General features: G+C 40.4%; 2 protein-coding genes across 3 annotated transcripts; both read right to left on the reverse strand.

Annotated features, from left to right (window-relative positions):
- Positions 1-678: 678 nt before the first annotated feature.
- prnpb (prion protein b) lies at positions 679-4,302 on the reverse strand. The gene is made up of 2 exons (XM_063896576.1): positions 4,060-4,302; positions 679-3,551 (listed from the first exon to the last, which is right to left on the reverse strand). The coding sequence occupies exon 2, from the start codon at positions 3,542-3,544 to the stop codon at positions 1,997-1,999; it is 1,548 nt and encodes a 515-aa protein (XP_063752646.1). The 5' UTR covers positions 3,545-3,551; positions 4,060-4,302; the 3' UTR covers positions 679-1,996.
- A 582-nt stretch (positions 4,303-4,884) lies between these two features.
- Positions 4,885-14,741, reverse strand: letm2 (leucine zipper-EF-hand containing transmembrane protein 2). Of its 2 annotated transcripts, none has more exons than XM_063897368.1 (11): positions 14,497-14,741; positions 13,723-13,791; positions 12,155-12,662; positions 10,395-10,538; positions 9,562-9,705; positions 9,205-9,408; positions 8,973-9,092; positions 8,685-8,804; positions 8,211-8,312; positions 7,763-7,831; positions 4,885-7,354 (listed from the first exon to the last, which is right to left on the reverse strand). In XM_063897368.1, the coding sequence occupies exons 2-11, from the start codon at positions 13,767-13,769 to the stop codon at positions 7,298-7,300; spliced, it is 1,515 nt and encodes a 504-aa protein (XP_063753438.1). In that variant the 5' UTR covers positions 13,770-13,791; positions 14,497-14,741; the 3' UTR covers positions 4,885-7,297. The 2 variants fall into 2 exon arrangements, with proteins under 2 accessions (XP_063753438.1, XP_063753439.1); XM_063897369.1 differs by having other exon boundaries at positions 14,297-14,741.
- Positions 14,742-14,796: the final 55 nt, after the last annotated feature.

Consider the following 14,796-nt stretch of genomic DNA (forward strand, 5'->3'; position numbering starts at 1 on the left):
GAAAAAATATTCAAAATACATCTAAGGGTGTTTACTTTAGTACACTCCACTCCACAAATGTCTATTTGCCCGGCACATTTCTTCTAAATTCACCAAATTTCAGGAAACGAATTGTTTTGATCCATAATAAACTCCCTTGTGCTAATGTAAGTAATCAAGTGGGAAAGTTTCATCGGGATATAGTGTTGTTGTTTTAACCGGTTCCCCTGGAATACACAATACATCTCTGGAAGTTTCTCGAAATTATTTTGCTGAGCCAGAAAGTGTCACTTCACTAGGCATAACATAGGCCTATCCAAGTTTCTTGTTCTATTTTCTTTCTAATGTAAAAAGTGCGCAAGTGTTAAAAGATTTAAATATTTTTTAATTCCTGCCAAATCCTTTGGGTTTGAAAAAAAATGTTTATGTTGTAAACTAGATGACAAAAATACCCATAAAAGTCATCTGAGTGACTTATTACATTAATGAAAACAGCTGATGACACCACCTGCTGGCCAAGTCCTGCAATACAGATTTGAAAATGCATTACTATATGAACCTAAAACCAACTGTTTTTATAAATTAGGAAGCAGTCATGACAGTTAATAACAGCAACTTTATTTCAGTTAATATATCGGATCAAATAACCCATTATTGTGACTTTCTGAAGGTAATAGGTAATAAACATGTGTTGTTGTGAACATAATGTTTTACTGCTCTTACATCAGATGTAAATAATGAATTAGAGATCTTGCACTTTAGGAGCTACATAAAAACTGCAATATATGTGTGTGTGTGTGTGTGTGTGTGTGTGTGTGTGTGTGTGTGTGTGTGTGTGTGTGTGTGTGTGTGTGTGTGTGTGTGTGTGTGTGTGTGTGTGCGTGTGTGTGTGTGTGTGTGTGTGTTATGTCATGTTCACCTTGTGAACCATTGACCAAATACTCTGTTAAACTTACAATGTAAAAAATAATAATAATACTGTATTGTCACATTTACATTCTTATTATTCATAACTGTAATGGCAAATTAATGTGTTCCAATTACCTATAAGTTCCTATTTCGGTTTGCCATTATTACACAGGTGAGGGCGAGAGTGATTGTAGGCAGATACAAACAAAATGATTTTCCAGTCGGCAGATGCAGTTTAGTTGTGGGTTATTTAGAGTTAACAATACCAGTGTTGTGGTGATCATTGATCATTGTATGGATTGTTCTGTCAGGTCTGTAGTTTTAGTGTCCGTGGCGTCTGGTAAGAACTGTTTGCTCTCTTCACCTGTGTTCCTCCCTTACCTGTAACCTATGCCCCTATGTATACACCCCAGTGCAGCTAATCACAAAATCAATCAAAAAAATTATAGCAAGATAAATATAAACAAATTAAATTGACATACCAACAACACACATAAAATGGTTCCTACATAATAATAATAATGCTAATAATAATAATAATAATAATAATAACATTCCCACCTTTAATCAGACATTCCTCCCACACCAGAGTTTACACAATTACTGTTTCAGCCTGCTAACATGCTCACAATATTTATCATGTTCACCATCTCAGTTTAGCGTGGTGCCATAATAAGTATGATTTATTATAACAATCTTTCATAAATTCATCACAATTTCTTTCTCAGGATAAAAATGTAATGGCACTAGGATTAATCCTCCACATATATCAGCACACATTTAATTGGCAATCCATTCAATAGTTGTTGACATCGTTTTGGTCTGGACCATCAAACTGCCACTTTCGAAAGCGACGCTGAAGGGATGGTTGAGATAGTTTGAAGTGGGGTTAAATGAGGTACATATTCATAGTCAGTGTGTTATTTATAGTTAGCAGGTAACAATTTGGAGGAACCAATGAACCAGCAGGTCACGTTTTTTGTGAGGTAAAAATACCTTATACAACCTTACTTGAAACAATTCAAACTATCCTTTAATTATCTTTAACACATTCTTGTTGTACGCATCATGTCTTATTCCTCTACCAATATAACTGCTACTGAAGGCCTTAGTAGAGCAGCATAAGCATGTTGCTATTCAGAAGCATCATTGTTGTACTGGTGACCACAGCTAAAAGCCCCTGCAAGCCCATCTCCATTCGATGCACCCCAGCGGTGGTGCTGGGCTTCGGCTTTTTCTTCAAGTACTTTTCAGAGTAGACTATGTACAGCTCTACACACCTCCTTGCCTTCATCTGCTTGATCAGTGCCGGGTAGCCGATCTCCACAATGCTGACTGTATCGTCATCATCATTATCATCTTTAACAGGTTTTCTGAGAACCTGTGAAGCTGGAGGCAGAGGATTGGCTCCTGACTCATTTAGAGGGTGTGGAGTTGAAGGTGCAGAGGTCGAGGGGCTTTCTCCTGCAGTGCTGTTGGATTTTGTTGTGTTGCTTTCAATGGCAGAGTCTGGGGCTGCAGTAGTTGTGATATTTACAGAAGTAGTTTTGGTAGTTGTAATAGCAGTTGTAGTTGTTGTTGAGGTGGTAGCAGCTGGTTGGTTGTTTGTCTTTGGATTCTCCGCCTGCAGAATGTCTGTTCTCTTCATGCAGGAGTCCATGTAGCTATCATAGGTTTCAGGAGGTTGGCTGTATTTGTAGTCTCTGCTATAGTCGTTGGTATCAGTGGACTTGGAACCATATTTCTTGTACATGTAGTTGTTGTAGTACTGCTCCTCCTGGGAGTTGTGGAAGTTGAAGGGAGGACGGGGGAACCTCCCTAGCCCGTAGCCCAGAGCCATCCCTACCATAGCCCCTCCACCTGCTGCCAATGCCGCACTGCGTCCAAACCCTCTGGACCTATCAGAGGGATACATGCCCATTGACTGAACTGAGTGGGAAAAGGGAGAGCCGCCCCCGCCACCATAGCCCCCATATCCATAACTACCACCATATTGTGGGCTCAGGACTTTGTTGTTTGGGTTATAGTTCATGTATCCACCTGGATGACCACCATAACCGCCATAACCTCCGCCGAAAGGTGGGCCCTGTGCTGGGTATCCTGGCTGCTGGGCGTAACCTCCTTGATTAGGGTAACTCCCTTGATTAGGGTAACCCCCTTGATTAGGGTAACTCCCTTGATTAGGGTATCCCCCTTGATTAGGGTAACTCCCTTGATTAGGGTAACCCCCTGGTCGCCCTGGTTGTTGGGGATAACCTCCTTGATTAGGGTAACCACCTTGATTAGGGTAACTCCCTTGATTAGGGTAACCCCCTGGTCGCCCTGGTTGTTGGGGATAACCTCCTTGATTAGGGTAACCACCTTGATTAGGGTAGCCTCCTTGATTAGGGTAACCACCTTGATTAGGGTAGCCTCCTTGATTAGGGTAACCCCCTTGATTAGGGTAGCCTCCTTGATTAGGGTAGCTTCCTGGTCTGCTTGGTTGATTCGGTTGTTTCGGCTGTGTGAGGATTCCACCTTTAAATTTGGTGTCCGGGTTATTCGTTTTTGGGGTCTTTTTGAAAATATTTATCTTACCAAGTTTTATTGTTTTCTTGGCCAATGAAAAATTAATATGAACTAAAAAAAGGGACAGACACACCAGAGTCAGCTTCATCGTTGCACTGCAGACAGGAGCCAGGGAATGAAACATAGAGTAGGAAAGTAAAATAAAAATGGGTGTTACTTGTTACCATTATAAAGTGTTTCACTGGACTGCAGAACACAAACAGCAAACATTTTATCCGAATCACAAAACATTACCGCAAAACATTAAAAGTTCAAGAGAAGACAAAGTTGGATTTATGAGCAAAAGCTTGAAAAATATACTTATTTGGGACAATATATTTACCTAGCTCCTGTTAACTATATTACATTTCTTGAAGATGAAATAAGTCAACAGCCATGATTGTGGCTCAGTTTTGCCCACCTGTTTTACCCTTTTCGTTCAACATGAAGCAACATAGCTGCCAGGCTAAAAATAGCACAAACACTTTAGACCGTTGGCTTACTGCAGGCGGACAAATGTTGCTCTTTACACGCTAGTTCAAATTATATTATTTGTTTTCATCAAAGGAAATGAAAAAATATGCCAGTAGTTTCCTTATGTATATTAGATTACATAAAACTGACCTTGTCCGTCAGTCCGATGATTCTCTCTTTAGATCCTGTAGCCCACTTCCCAAATATAACTTTTGCCCCCGCCCCCCAACTCTATGGAAGCTCTAGAGGCAAGTGAAAAAGAAAATCTGGGGATCTATTTTCTAAGACTAAACCTAACCTACATTTTCTCTTGTGTTTATGAATTGGTAACTGGTGAAAAAATAGCTTTGCTAGGAGAAAGAAAACATATTCTGTCAATGTTTTTAAATGTTTGTGACGCTCTACTGCATTAGTCCATCTTTCATTTTATATTGAAAATATTATGAATATTCTGCATTCTTTTGTTGAAAAGTCTAATTTCTTTAAGTTTCCCTGTAATGTGACATTTCAGATCCCAATTAATAACAGATATTATTTGGTAACATTTTATGGAAGCTATTGAAAAAAAATAAAATAGATAAATGGTCACAAGCCATTAAACAAAGCAGAGCTGCTCGAATTGTTGCATAGAATGGCATAAAGTTAGCCAGCAACAAAAACTGTTTCCAGTACTTTAGAGATTAAAACAAACATGTTTATTTTACGCAACTAACAACCAATAAATAGTGAAACCACAGAAATTGATATTCCTGCAGGTCTTTTTCATTTTTACCTACGCGATTTTTAGGTATCAGGACCTTGGATTGTATGAAAGTATAAATGCCTCATTAGCAAATGTAAACATAGCATTTCAGAAAACTTGCAATACAAAACTTAATTGTCTTACTGTAATTAATCAAATATCATAACTTATTTATATAATCCATATTTCCCAACACAAGTACTGTCAACAAAGAAAGATAGGATACGACTGGAAAGGGTTCCATTTTTTTATTTCTGTGAATTTTGTCTTCCATTACCCAGACACTCACTTTCAATGGTTGATGCACACATTTAACGCAGGGTAGGACATCACTGGACAGCAGTGCATTTTACACTGAAAGAAACAATCCTTAAAGATCAGAGGACACATCATGATGGCATTGATGCCCCAAACCATCTGAGATAGCAGCAGGAAGTTGTAGTTACCAGACAGGCACAATCAGATGCTGATGAATGAACGATGTGAAACCAGGTAGATAATTAAGGATTTATCTGTGAATATAGTGTGGATGCAGAGAAATGCATCCTGAAAATTCACAAAACCTTTTCATTTCAGTTCAAAGGTCTCAGAGGCACAGCAGAAACATGAAACCAGTTTAGTCACCCCCACTATTTAATGCTGTGCAATCCTTCTATCATGCAAGAGCCAGTCGCCAATGTCAGAAAACCTCCTCGCAGAGGAACTACAGACGTCTAAGGAGCAGCTTATCAACATGACACAGCTCTCTGCACAGGTCAGTGATGGGTGTTGAGAGCATCAACCTTTTGTTTCATAGCATGAATCAGTTTCATCTACTAAGAATGTCTTGGGATTTTTTTTTTAATATGGCAGAAAAGCCCAAACCAGAGATGAGAAAGGGACTAATCAGATTTAATTTGATCCCATTTGTACCACAAGTGCAGAGCTGATCATATGTGATTGCTTTTTCATCAGTATCAACACTGGGAAGGATTCTTTTGGATCAATAATTGGATCCAATGGGGAGGGGAAGAGGAGACATTCCACTAAAGAGAAATGGCCGCTTTAAACACAGCGCAATGAAGATCAAATCAAAAACTGTTGTACAATATAGAAAATCTGTTCTGTGATGAAAGGAGCAAACACAAACGCCCTTTACCCTTAGGCACATGTGTAAAACCAATCAAATAAAGCTTCATTAGCAAACAGTTTGCTTAAAAAATATCCTTTGATTTTTGACATCCTCTTCTGGGACGAGCCTATGAGTCAAATAGCATGAGGAAGAATGTTTTGGAGACAAAACGTTACTCCAGCAATGTCAAATGTAGAGGGATGTAACATCTTAAGTAATGTCAAACACACACTCAACTGTATTCATACAGTACACACTTATGTGGTAAACCTTCCAATTATAGCTTTAGGGTCATATTATGCAGTAGGATATTAGGGTGAACCAAACTAAATGCTTTACATTTACCTCTTTTAGAGCCACCATTTAAAAAAAAAATCTCATTTGTGGCTTCAGAATTTACGCTTATTCCCAATATTAATAATATATCTTAATGAATTACATCAAGTATTTTCAGTTTAAAAGAAATCTTAGTATCATAGTGTTAAAACACAATACATACACTGTACAGTATATGCAAATCAAATCTGCACATTTCGTAGACTGTCTGTTCAGTGGTTTACCAGTGGAGGCAGACGGCACCTTACCTCAGTCACCTCTGGGTTTAAGGAGTGACCTTTCTCTAAATAATATACCAGTCTTCATTTTCTAATTGCAGCAGTAAGCAGCTACGTTACAACACCCTGTTCAGATGCAGGGCCAGACCAAATCTGCAGCTGGAGAAATTACAAAATGACATTTTGAACCTTTGTGCTTTTTATTTCATAAAGCAGGTTCAGATGTGTCATTTGCTTCAGCACATCAGAGTGATCCAGCTGCCTGGAGATGGTACAAATACCAAACAAAAAAGTTCAGCAACGTATTTCTTAAATAAATTACTTCTCTTATATCCTGAAGAGGAGCGAAAAAGGAATCCAAATAAAAATAAATGAAACACTTGAAATTTTTCAAGGGACTGTAGACTTTGCATAGCAAAATATACAAGCTGCTGCTGCTGCTTTATAAGACAGGGACACAAATATACAGAATATTTACAAATTTACAGGAGAAGGAGGGTGCCTGGACTGTAAGGAGACACCATCAAACAGACGGTTAACCCGGCTCTGCCGTGGGCGGTTTGGGCGTCACTTCCAGGACATAAGGTCAAAGTATTCACACCATTAATGTTCTGCCAGTCCCTGTAACATCAGGCTGGTTTGTCCAGCTCTAATGGAGAGTGACAGAGAACGGAGTGCACAAATCAGAGGGTTTCAGGGGATAAAGAAGCAGCTGCTGAGATGAAGCAGATGAGGCAGCAGACCTTTCCCTGGGTGTAAACAGAGCAGGAGAAAGAGGGAACAGGACTCCCAGGATCAACATGCCAAAGACAATGCTGAATGCAGCCAGTGGTTCCCCGTCCCTCTGGACTGAAGACAGAACCAGATATTTAAAAAGGAGGAGTTTAAAGTATTTGAGGTCCGCCGAAATGTAGACCAAAAAATGCCCCTTATCTGACCACTACATCCCTTAGAGCTCAGTCCAGAGGCTCCAGCTCCGCTTTATACACCGTTGGCACTCATCTTGCTCTTCTGGGACACCTCTGTTGCTGCTTTAGCCTGCAGAAAAAGAAGAGCTTGGTCAGACTACCACATCATGTTTTTTCCCCATTGAAAACCGACATGACTCGGGGGGGGGGGCTCTATATTTAACTTCTATTTTTAAACTAAACACAGATTAACTTGAGATGATAAGCCTGTAGCTTTTTAGTCTTCTATTACTTCTATATATCCAAATATTATAGATTGACTACCAGTATCTACACTTTCTATAAATTATTCAAGAACTTTCAGTCTATCCGAATAGCTGTTTTTCCAGAAAAGTAGTCCAGTCCCACCGTGAGTGATTAACGTCCCATGTGACAAAGATCAAAGCCAGGAAGCACTAACAGGATTAGCCCCGTGCTGCATAACATCTCAAACGGGTTTCTGTTGATTACACAGGACCAGGCAACAGTGTGATCTCACCTGAAGCACTTCAGCGGGGGTCAGGGGTTTGTCCGACACCACGGGAGCCTTGTCTCTCAACTCCTCCACCTGCAGCACACACAAAAAAGTATAAGATGGAGGTTCCTGCTTTTTGTGTGGGGTGTGTGTGTGTGTGTGCGTGTGTGTGTATATATATATATATATATATATATATATATATGTCCACATAACCGACTTCACAGCAGTATGCATAAAGGCAATAGAATGACTGCGCTCGATTAAGTAGGGATTTCCCTGGAGGAAACGCTGCGATCAAACACCTCCTGTCAGTATCAGTCACCTAAAATGTATTTTGATCAGTCACACCCTGATGCTGTTGTGTTTACTACTGAAACTGTTTTGATAATAAGCTAATTGTTTCATTCATAATTGCACTTCTTTCGTAACGTTGCACCATTCTGCTGCTGTGTGTTAGGAATGCACTGACCGGTCTTTCTTTGATGATGAGAGCAGGGTCCGCCAACATGTCGGTGCTAACTGAGGTCACGTTTGCTCCTGCATTCTCCACTGTGGGAGGAGGAGGAGCTTTCTGCAAAAACAACAACAAACATCGGATTAGAAGACCACTTCCCACGAAAGACAGGTCTGTTGTTTTTATTGGCTGGAATTAGATATCAACAAAGCATGTGCATATTCATAGATTCTAGATGTTTGCATTAGCGAGAATGAATAGATGTAATATCACAAAAAGTAAGTAATGACTTGTAGCCCAGAAACAGAAGTAGTTACTTCATAGAACATCAAGATGCTTTCCGTAAGGAGAGCAAACAGTGAACGGTACCAAACATCAGTGAACTGCATACCAGAGATTTAACTTCTGGAAGCTTAAGCCGCATGTTAAACTCTGATCTGAACATTCGATTTAATATGCAGTAAAAGTCTAAGTAGATAAAAGACAAACCTCTAGTTTGGCAACAGGCGGGATGACTGGAGGTTTTGGTTTGAGGTCGGTCAGGTACATGGCTCTGGAGAGCAGCAGCAGCGATGGAGGAACGTTCTCCTTCAGGTGCAGGTCCAGCCACTACACAAAAAATAACATTTAATTACAGGGAACAACGACAAAACATAAATAGATTAATTTTTGTATTAATCTAAAATGTCTAACTCCTCAGCCTCTGGGAATGTTAATGTGAGCAAACATGTTGTGTCTTAGGGACCAACAAAAGCAACTCGTCACGGAGCCGCTCACCTGCTGCATCTGCTGATTTAGCTGTTCGGTTGTGAGACCCAGAGACCTCATCCCTCGACTACGACACGCTGCCTGCAGTTCTGACACACTCAACGCTGCCACACCCTCTGCTGAAATCATCTGTGAAGAAACAGACAGGGAAGTCATAAAGTGTCGCACAAGCAGGAGAAAAGATGACAGCTGCACATCGATTCATCACCGCCATCGATCAGGTCCCCGTCCCCTCTCTCACCTCGTCGTCTGACTTGATGGTTCTGAGCTGCATCATCAGCTGGAAACGCAGCAAGTTGTTTGTGCCGATGGGCTGAAGCTCCAACAGTTTACACAGAGCCACCAGCTGAGGGCGCTCCAGGTGCTCCAGCGTCAGCTCGTCCTCAAACAGCTTCGCAAACCGGACAATGTCCTTCGTGGTGGGCTGCTCTCCTGTGCCCCGGACCTGACCAGAATACCAACAGTCACTACTGCTGCGCAAATTCTCTCCCTACATTAACCTTAACACATTTTTCCTCACTAAAATAGATTTATCTAATTAAGAGGACGTGAGTTAGGCTATTTAAAGTCATAATTGTTTATAATAATAATAAATTACCTTCTGAACATATGTGGAGAAGCGCTGTGTCTCATCCTCTGTCTGAGCTTTAGCTTTATTCCTTCGAGCCATCTCAGCGATGGTCTCTTGCAGGAACTTGGCCAGCTCCAGCTTCGCAGCCAGACCTTTCTTCTGTTTCTCCTCCTGCACGAAGAAAAGCGGGACGCAGGTTGGTTAATATAAAATACTTTTAAGACGGGTTTAGTTTGATGCATTTAAATACAGAACACATTGGTAACATTCTGTAACATTTTTAAAGTAACAGACATGGGCACGTAATACAAAAACATGACATCACAAAGACAGTTGGGTTTTATATGTCATTTTATGTTCAGTCACATTTTTTTAGGGCCGATACGAATAAGCTATTGCAGAGCACAAGCATTTCTGTAATCACTCAACCGAGCTCCACAAAAATCAGGGAACATCAGAGAGGACAGGTCAGCTGGACCAAGTACAAAAAGCTGCTGCTTTTCATTCACAGCAGATAAGAACTTAAAAGGCATTTCATATCTTTAAAATTACCAGAACAATAGATATATAAACAAGGATTTTTTTTTTAAATGGTTTGAATTCGACATGTTTGGAGAGCATGTGTACATCAGGCTGCGCTCCTAAAGTAAATAAAGATTAGATAAAGTCTGCTGCCTCGCATCGCTTGCAGTTCTTGTGCGCAGACATATCTTAGCAATAACATAATCTCAATGGACTCTGTGGCAGGACATTCATACAACTGTGTGTGTGTGTGTGTGTGTGTGTGTGTGTGTGTGTGTGTGTGTGTGTGTGTGTGTGTGTGTGTGTGTGTGTGTGTGTGTGTGTGTGTGTTTACATGCCTTTTTAGACTCTGTCTCGAAGGTGGAGGGCAACATCTCCGGGAAAAGTTTGAGGAAAACAGGAAGAAGGAACTCCATGAAAGGAACGATGATGAACACCGTGAAGGGCACCAGGCGGAAAAGGTCAGCGCAGGTCCTCAATAGCTGTAAATGCAAAGCAAAACAATATTAATGTGGAAATAAATGTATCCATGCCAGAGCTCAGTTGTGTTAGCATGTTAGATCCATTTCATATCCATAGAGTGATCAGAATATTGCAGGAGGGGATATTCCTTCACCAAGGAATCCCTACAAGTGGTGGCTCTAACAGTCCTATTCTAAAATAAGCCTATAAATACTTTACTACAGCATGTACACAATTTGGGTCACTGAGGGTCATGGAGACACACAGAGACAGTATGTCCTTTCTCAATGATCTACCAGTCTTCTCTCCGTTAAGTTTATCTGAAATTTGCATCGAAAAACTGAGGAAATAGCTCATAATACAAATGAAAAAACCTCTCAGTAGAGCCAGTTCCAGAGGGTGTTGACCATTTTTAACATGCTTACATTTTCTGAACACCAGCTCAGCTGAACACGTCATGTGATATGCTGTTTCTATGTCTTTACGATCATACATAAGACCAAGAAAACGAAAATAACCACTTAGGCTTTTGTTTGAAAATCGTCCTGAACAATACATTTATTATAATAAATATATAATATTTGTGGCTTATCATCATTTAATAACTCGCTCCTAGCTCCAATGTCAACACTTAGGTAAAGTTACGGTAAAATATGAATGACAGTCTCGACAAAATACAGCTCATTAACTGACCAACAGAAGAGCTGAATTACTCTCACAGCAGGACGAGTGATAAAACTATGAATGATTTTTTACATCTGTCACTACGGCAATACACAACTGAACACTTGTTCTTCCCCGCATTTGGTACGACATCGGGAACAGACTGTACACATTCCTTATTGACATGAAAAGGTGTGAACCATTCAAAGTAACCCTTAAGCCATAAAATCTATGTCTCACTAATGTTTTACTGATAACAACTTAGAGAAAGAGTCAAAACTACTTCCAGAGTCGTTAAGTGAAGACAAAAAAAGAGACCAGGCTATTGTGAAGAATCCAGACCGACTGGCTGCTGTGACCGGAGGGCAACAGACCAAGTTCAATGTAGAAGATCACGGCAAAAAATAGAACAAATATTTCAAACCAATATGGCAACTGTGGAATAACTGTTGATGTTTTGTACAAACTGAATTTACAAAAACTATAGTCATGAAAAAACACAGCATGCAGAGCCTTAAGATCTCAATGTGCACAGTTAGTAAGGGCAGCATTAATATATCAAAGTATTTTTAGGTACATTTTCTGACTTATTTCCAGCAATCAACGGTCCAAAATCTGAATATGGTCAATGTTTAGCCATGCTTTCAGGTCTAATTCATTCACTCCTACACACGTACAATGTTTTCACCCAAGTCAATTTCCTGGATTGCAAAATATGATGATTTAAGGGCTACACGCTTAGCTTTAGGAAACAAATCAAAAAGTGATTTTCTTCTGTATTGTTGATTATGCAACCAGTTTTATTCCTTTTTCACCAATACAACAGTACGTGTGTTGTTTTGTGAGACTACTACATGCATAAAACCATAAACGGACAGTAAATGGCCGAGATACCTGTCTGGTGTTGCAGGGGTTTGCAGTTATTTGTATTAAATATTGTAACATTTTACAGACTGAATAAAGCTTTTCTTACCCTTCTCCTCTCCCTGCGTGTGAGCAGTTGTCCATGCAGCAGCCTCCACACCATCCTGCCCGCAATTTTGATATCGATGCCGAGTAACCGGAAGCCATTGTAGTAATGCTTTAACTCCTCAACAATCCTCTGATACAGAGCCTTTTTCACGACTGCCCTCTCCTGCACCGGGGGGACAGCAGATGCAGTGGTGGCGGTGGTGGGAGTCGGAGCGGGAGCAGGTGGAGGTTGGGCCTGGGGTGCAGCGGAGTCCTTTTTAGAAGCATCCTGAGCAGTGGCTGGGGAAGTTTTAGTGTCCTCCTGCTTTATGTCCTGCAGCCAAACACTGGAGCTGTGTAGAGAGCGGGCGAGTAGGGTGGAGTTTTGGCCACGGTAGCAGTGTGGGGAGCCGTATCGGGATTGCCTGAGGGTGAGTGCGGAGGAGACCTGACGGGGAGGGTCTATGTGGAGATAGGCTTTGGAAGACAGAGAGGAGCAGGTGTTCCTCTTGGATAACAAATATGATCCCCTGTGAACAGCAACAAGAAAAACTGTTAAGTTATTTCATAATATTCTATTATTGATTTTTACAAATAAAGAAAGTTTAATGTTTGTGTTTGATGGCCAGATTTATTCATTAATAAAACACATGTATATGAAAATAATGAATCAGTGAATAGATACATAAAGTAAAAATGGTTTGGTAACAGCTTTAGTCAGCTCATATCATAATTATAACTGGATTTAAGGAAAGTTCTTAAATCCTGCTTCTTGTACATTTATGTTAATAAGCTTTCAGTCTTATTCTCCCCTGCCTTTACTGGCACTTGCATACGTTTTATGGAGCTTTACTACCCCCTGTAGCTCAGTGGAATAAAGTCAAATGTGTCTTTGTAAATGTACAGAATAAAAGAAAGTAAGTCTCCATACCTCAATACAGGTCAAAATAAAACTAATCATAAAAACTAGACAACATGTGTGCTAAGTTTTAGTGTTGATAGACAGAACTCTTAAATCACCTCTAGTGTTATGTATCAGCAGGGTTAAGACTTAAACAATAATTAACTGCAGATAACAATGACTGTTTTAGATGGATTAAAGTAAATTAGTTGGTGCAAGGATCCTATTACTACAATTGTGTTAATGGAATTGTGGATCAATTAAATTAAATTAAAACTAACTTACTATACATGTCAAAAGTCTCTGACTTTTAATATAGTTGGTATATTTCTTCTTGATGCATAAATGGACATGTTGCTAACTGGAGGGGGTATCATTATGTAACAGACTGACTACGGTCATTGCAGGAGTCGTGAGAAAATGAGATGAAAGTAAGGACAAAGCCCTTCCAGATCTTGCATCATCAGTAGAAACCAATGTTGTCCTGTGTTTATATCGTGTGTGTCATGAGACACATTGAGTAGCGTCACTGTCTGCAGCATACACCGTGTAAACAGTGAGACATCTTATGCGCTAGTGACTTGAACACAGCACAGAGGATCCAAGAGTGGTAACTGCTGTCACTTTGTGAAATTAACCAGTTCTGCACTTCATTAAGTAGTTTAGTTAAAGGATATTAATGATCTTACCTTGATCTTGTGACTGCAAGGAGCACCTGGTGACTAAAGACTGCCATTGCAGGGGCCGATTACAATATTCTGTTAAACGCACACATGGAGACAGAGAGAAAGAGAGAGGGCGTGTTGGTTTCAGGTTACACCGGCATGGTGCCGCAACAGACTGACTGGAAAAATACAACAAGCTGTAAAACATGTCCTCTCACACACACTGTCTGTTGCTAAAACACGCTCATGACATACGGTATGGTGTGCAAGTTAGCTGTTAACCATGCAAAACATGATAGGATGTAAAACCTTGGCGTGAGTGCAGACGGACAGTAGTTAAGCTAACATTATGTAACAACTCAACTGCAGAACAACTTGCTACTAACCTGACAAATATTAACCCGGACATCGGCTTAATTCAAAATTAAATCAAAGTAATACGTTAATTAAACTATACACATTTGGAAATAACTCCACATAAAATTGACATGTTGCCTAGCGTCAGGTTAAATTACACAGCCACTGTTATGCTAGCTTCATTAATGGTAGTGCTAAACTGAGGAGGAAATCCTCATGATTTTGATAATTACCCACTCACGTTAGCTACTGCTGTGTCACCAGAAAATGTCCAATATCTTTAAATATCGAAATATTAGTTCCATAGAAACCTCTTCCAGTACTTTAAAATTAACATTAGCATCGTGCTAGTGAATTCTCCATTAGCTAGGTAGCCTCTGCTAGCCTGTTAGCTCGCTGCTGCGGGTGAAATGGAAGTCTGCGGATGACGAGCCGACTAACCTCCAGCGTCAATGACGGAGCTATGGCTGCCGCTGCTGACTGGGCGTAGTAAGGCTTCTCCGTGAAACGGTAAATTATATAATCCATCCACAACAATAGGTCGAGCTGAACGGGAGCGATGAAAGTAAGGGTTGATGTTGTGATAAACCCATTTACGGAGGGTTTACACAGTAAAAGTCGTCGTGTTTAAGCTCCTTGCTCGTCAACTCCTGTCCCGCAGCCTTCCCCAGGCAGCTGCACTGAAAGGTCACACTGTACATGCGTGAATGTTGTGTGCGTACAAACCGAAGATCCTCTACG

This window comes from Eleginops maclovinus, chromosome 12 (genome assembly GCF_036324505.1).
Source record: "Eleginops maclovinus isolate JMC-PN-2008 ecotype Puerto Natales chromosome 12, JC_Emac_rtc_rv5, whole genome shotgun sequence".
Taxonomy (NCBI): domain Eukaryota; kingdom Metazoa; phylum Chordata; class Actinopteri; order Perciformes; family Eleginopidae; genus Eleginops; species Eleginops maclovinus.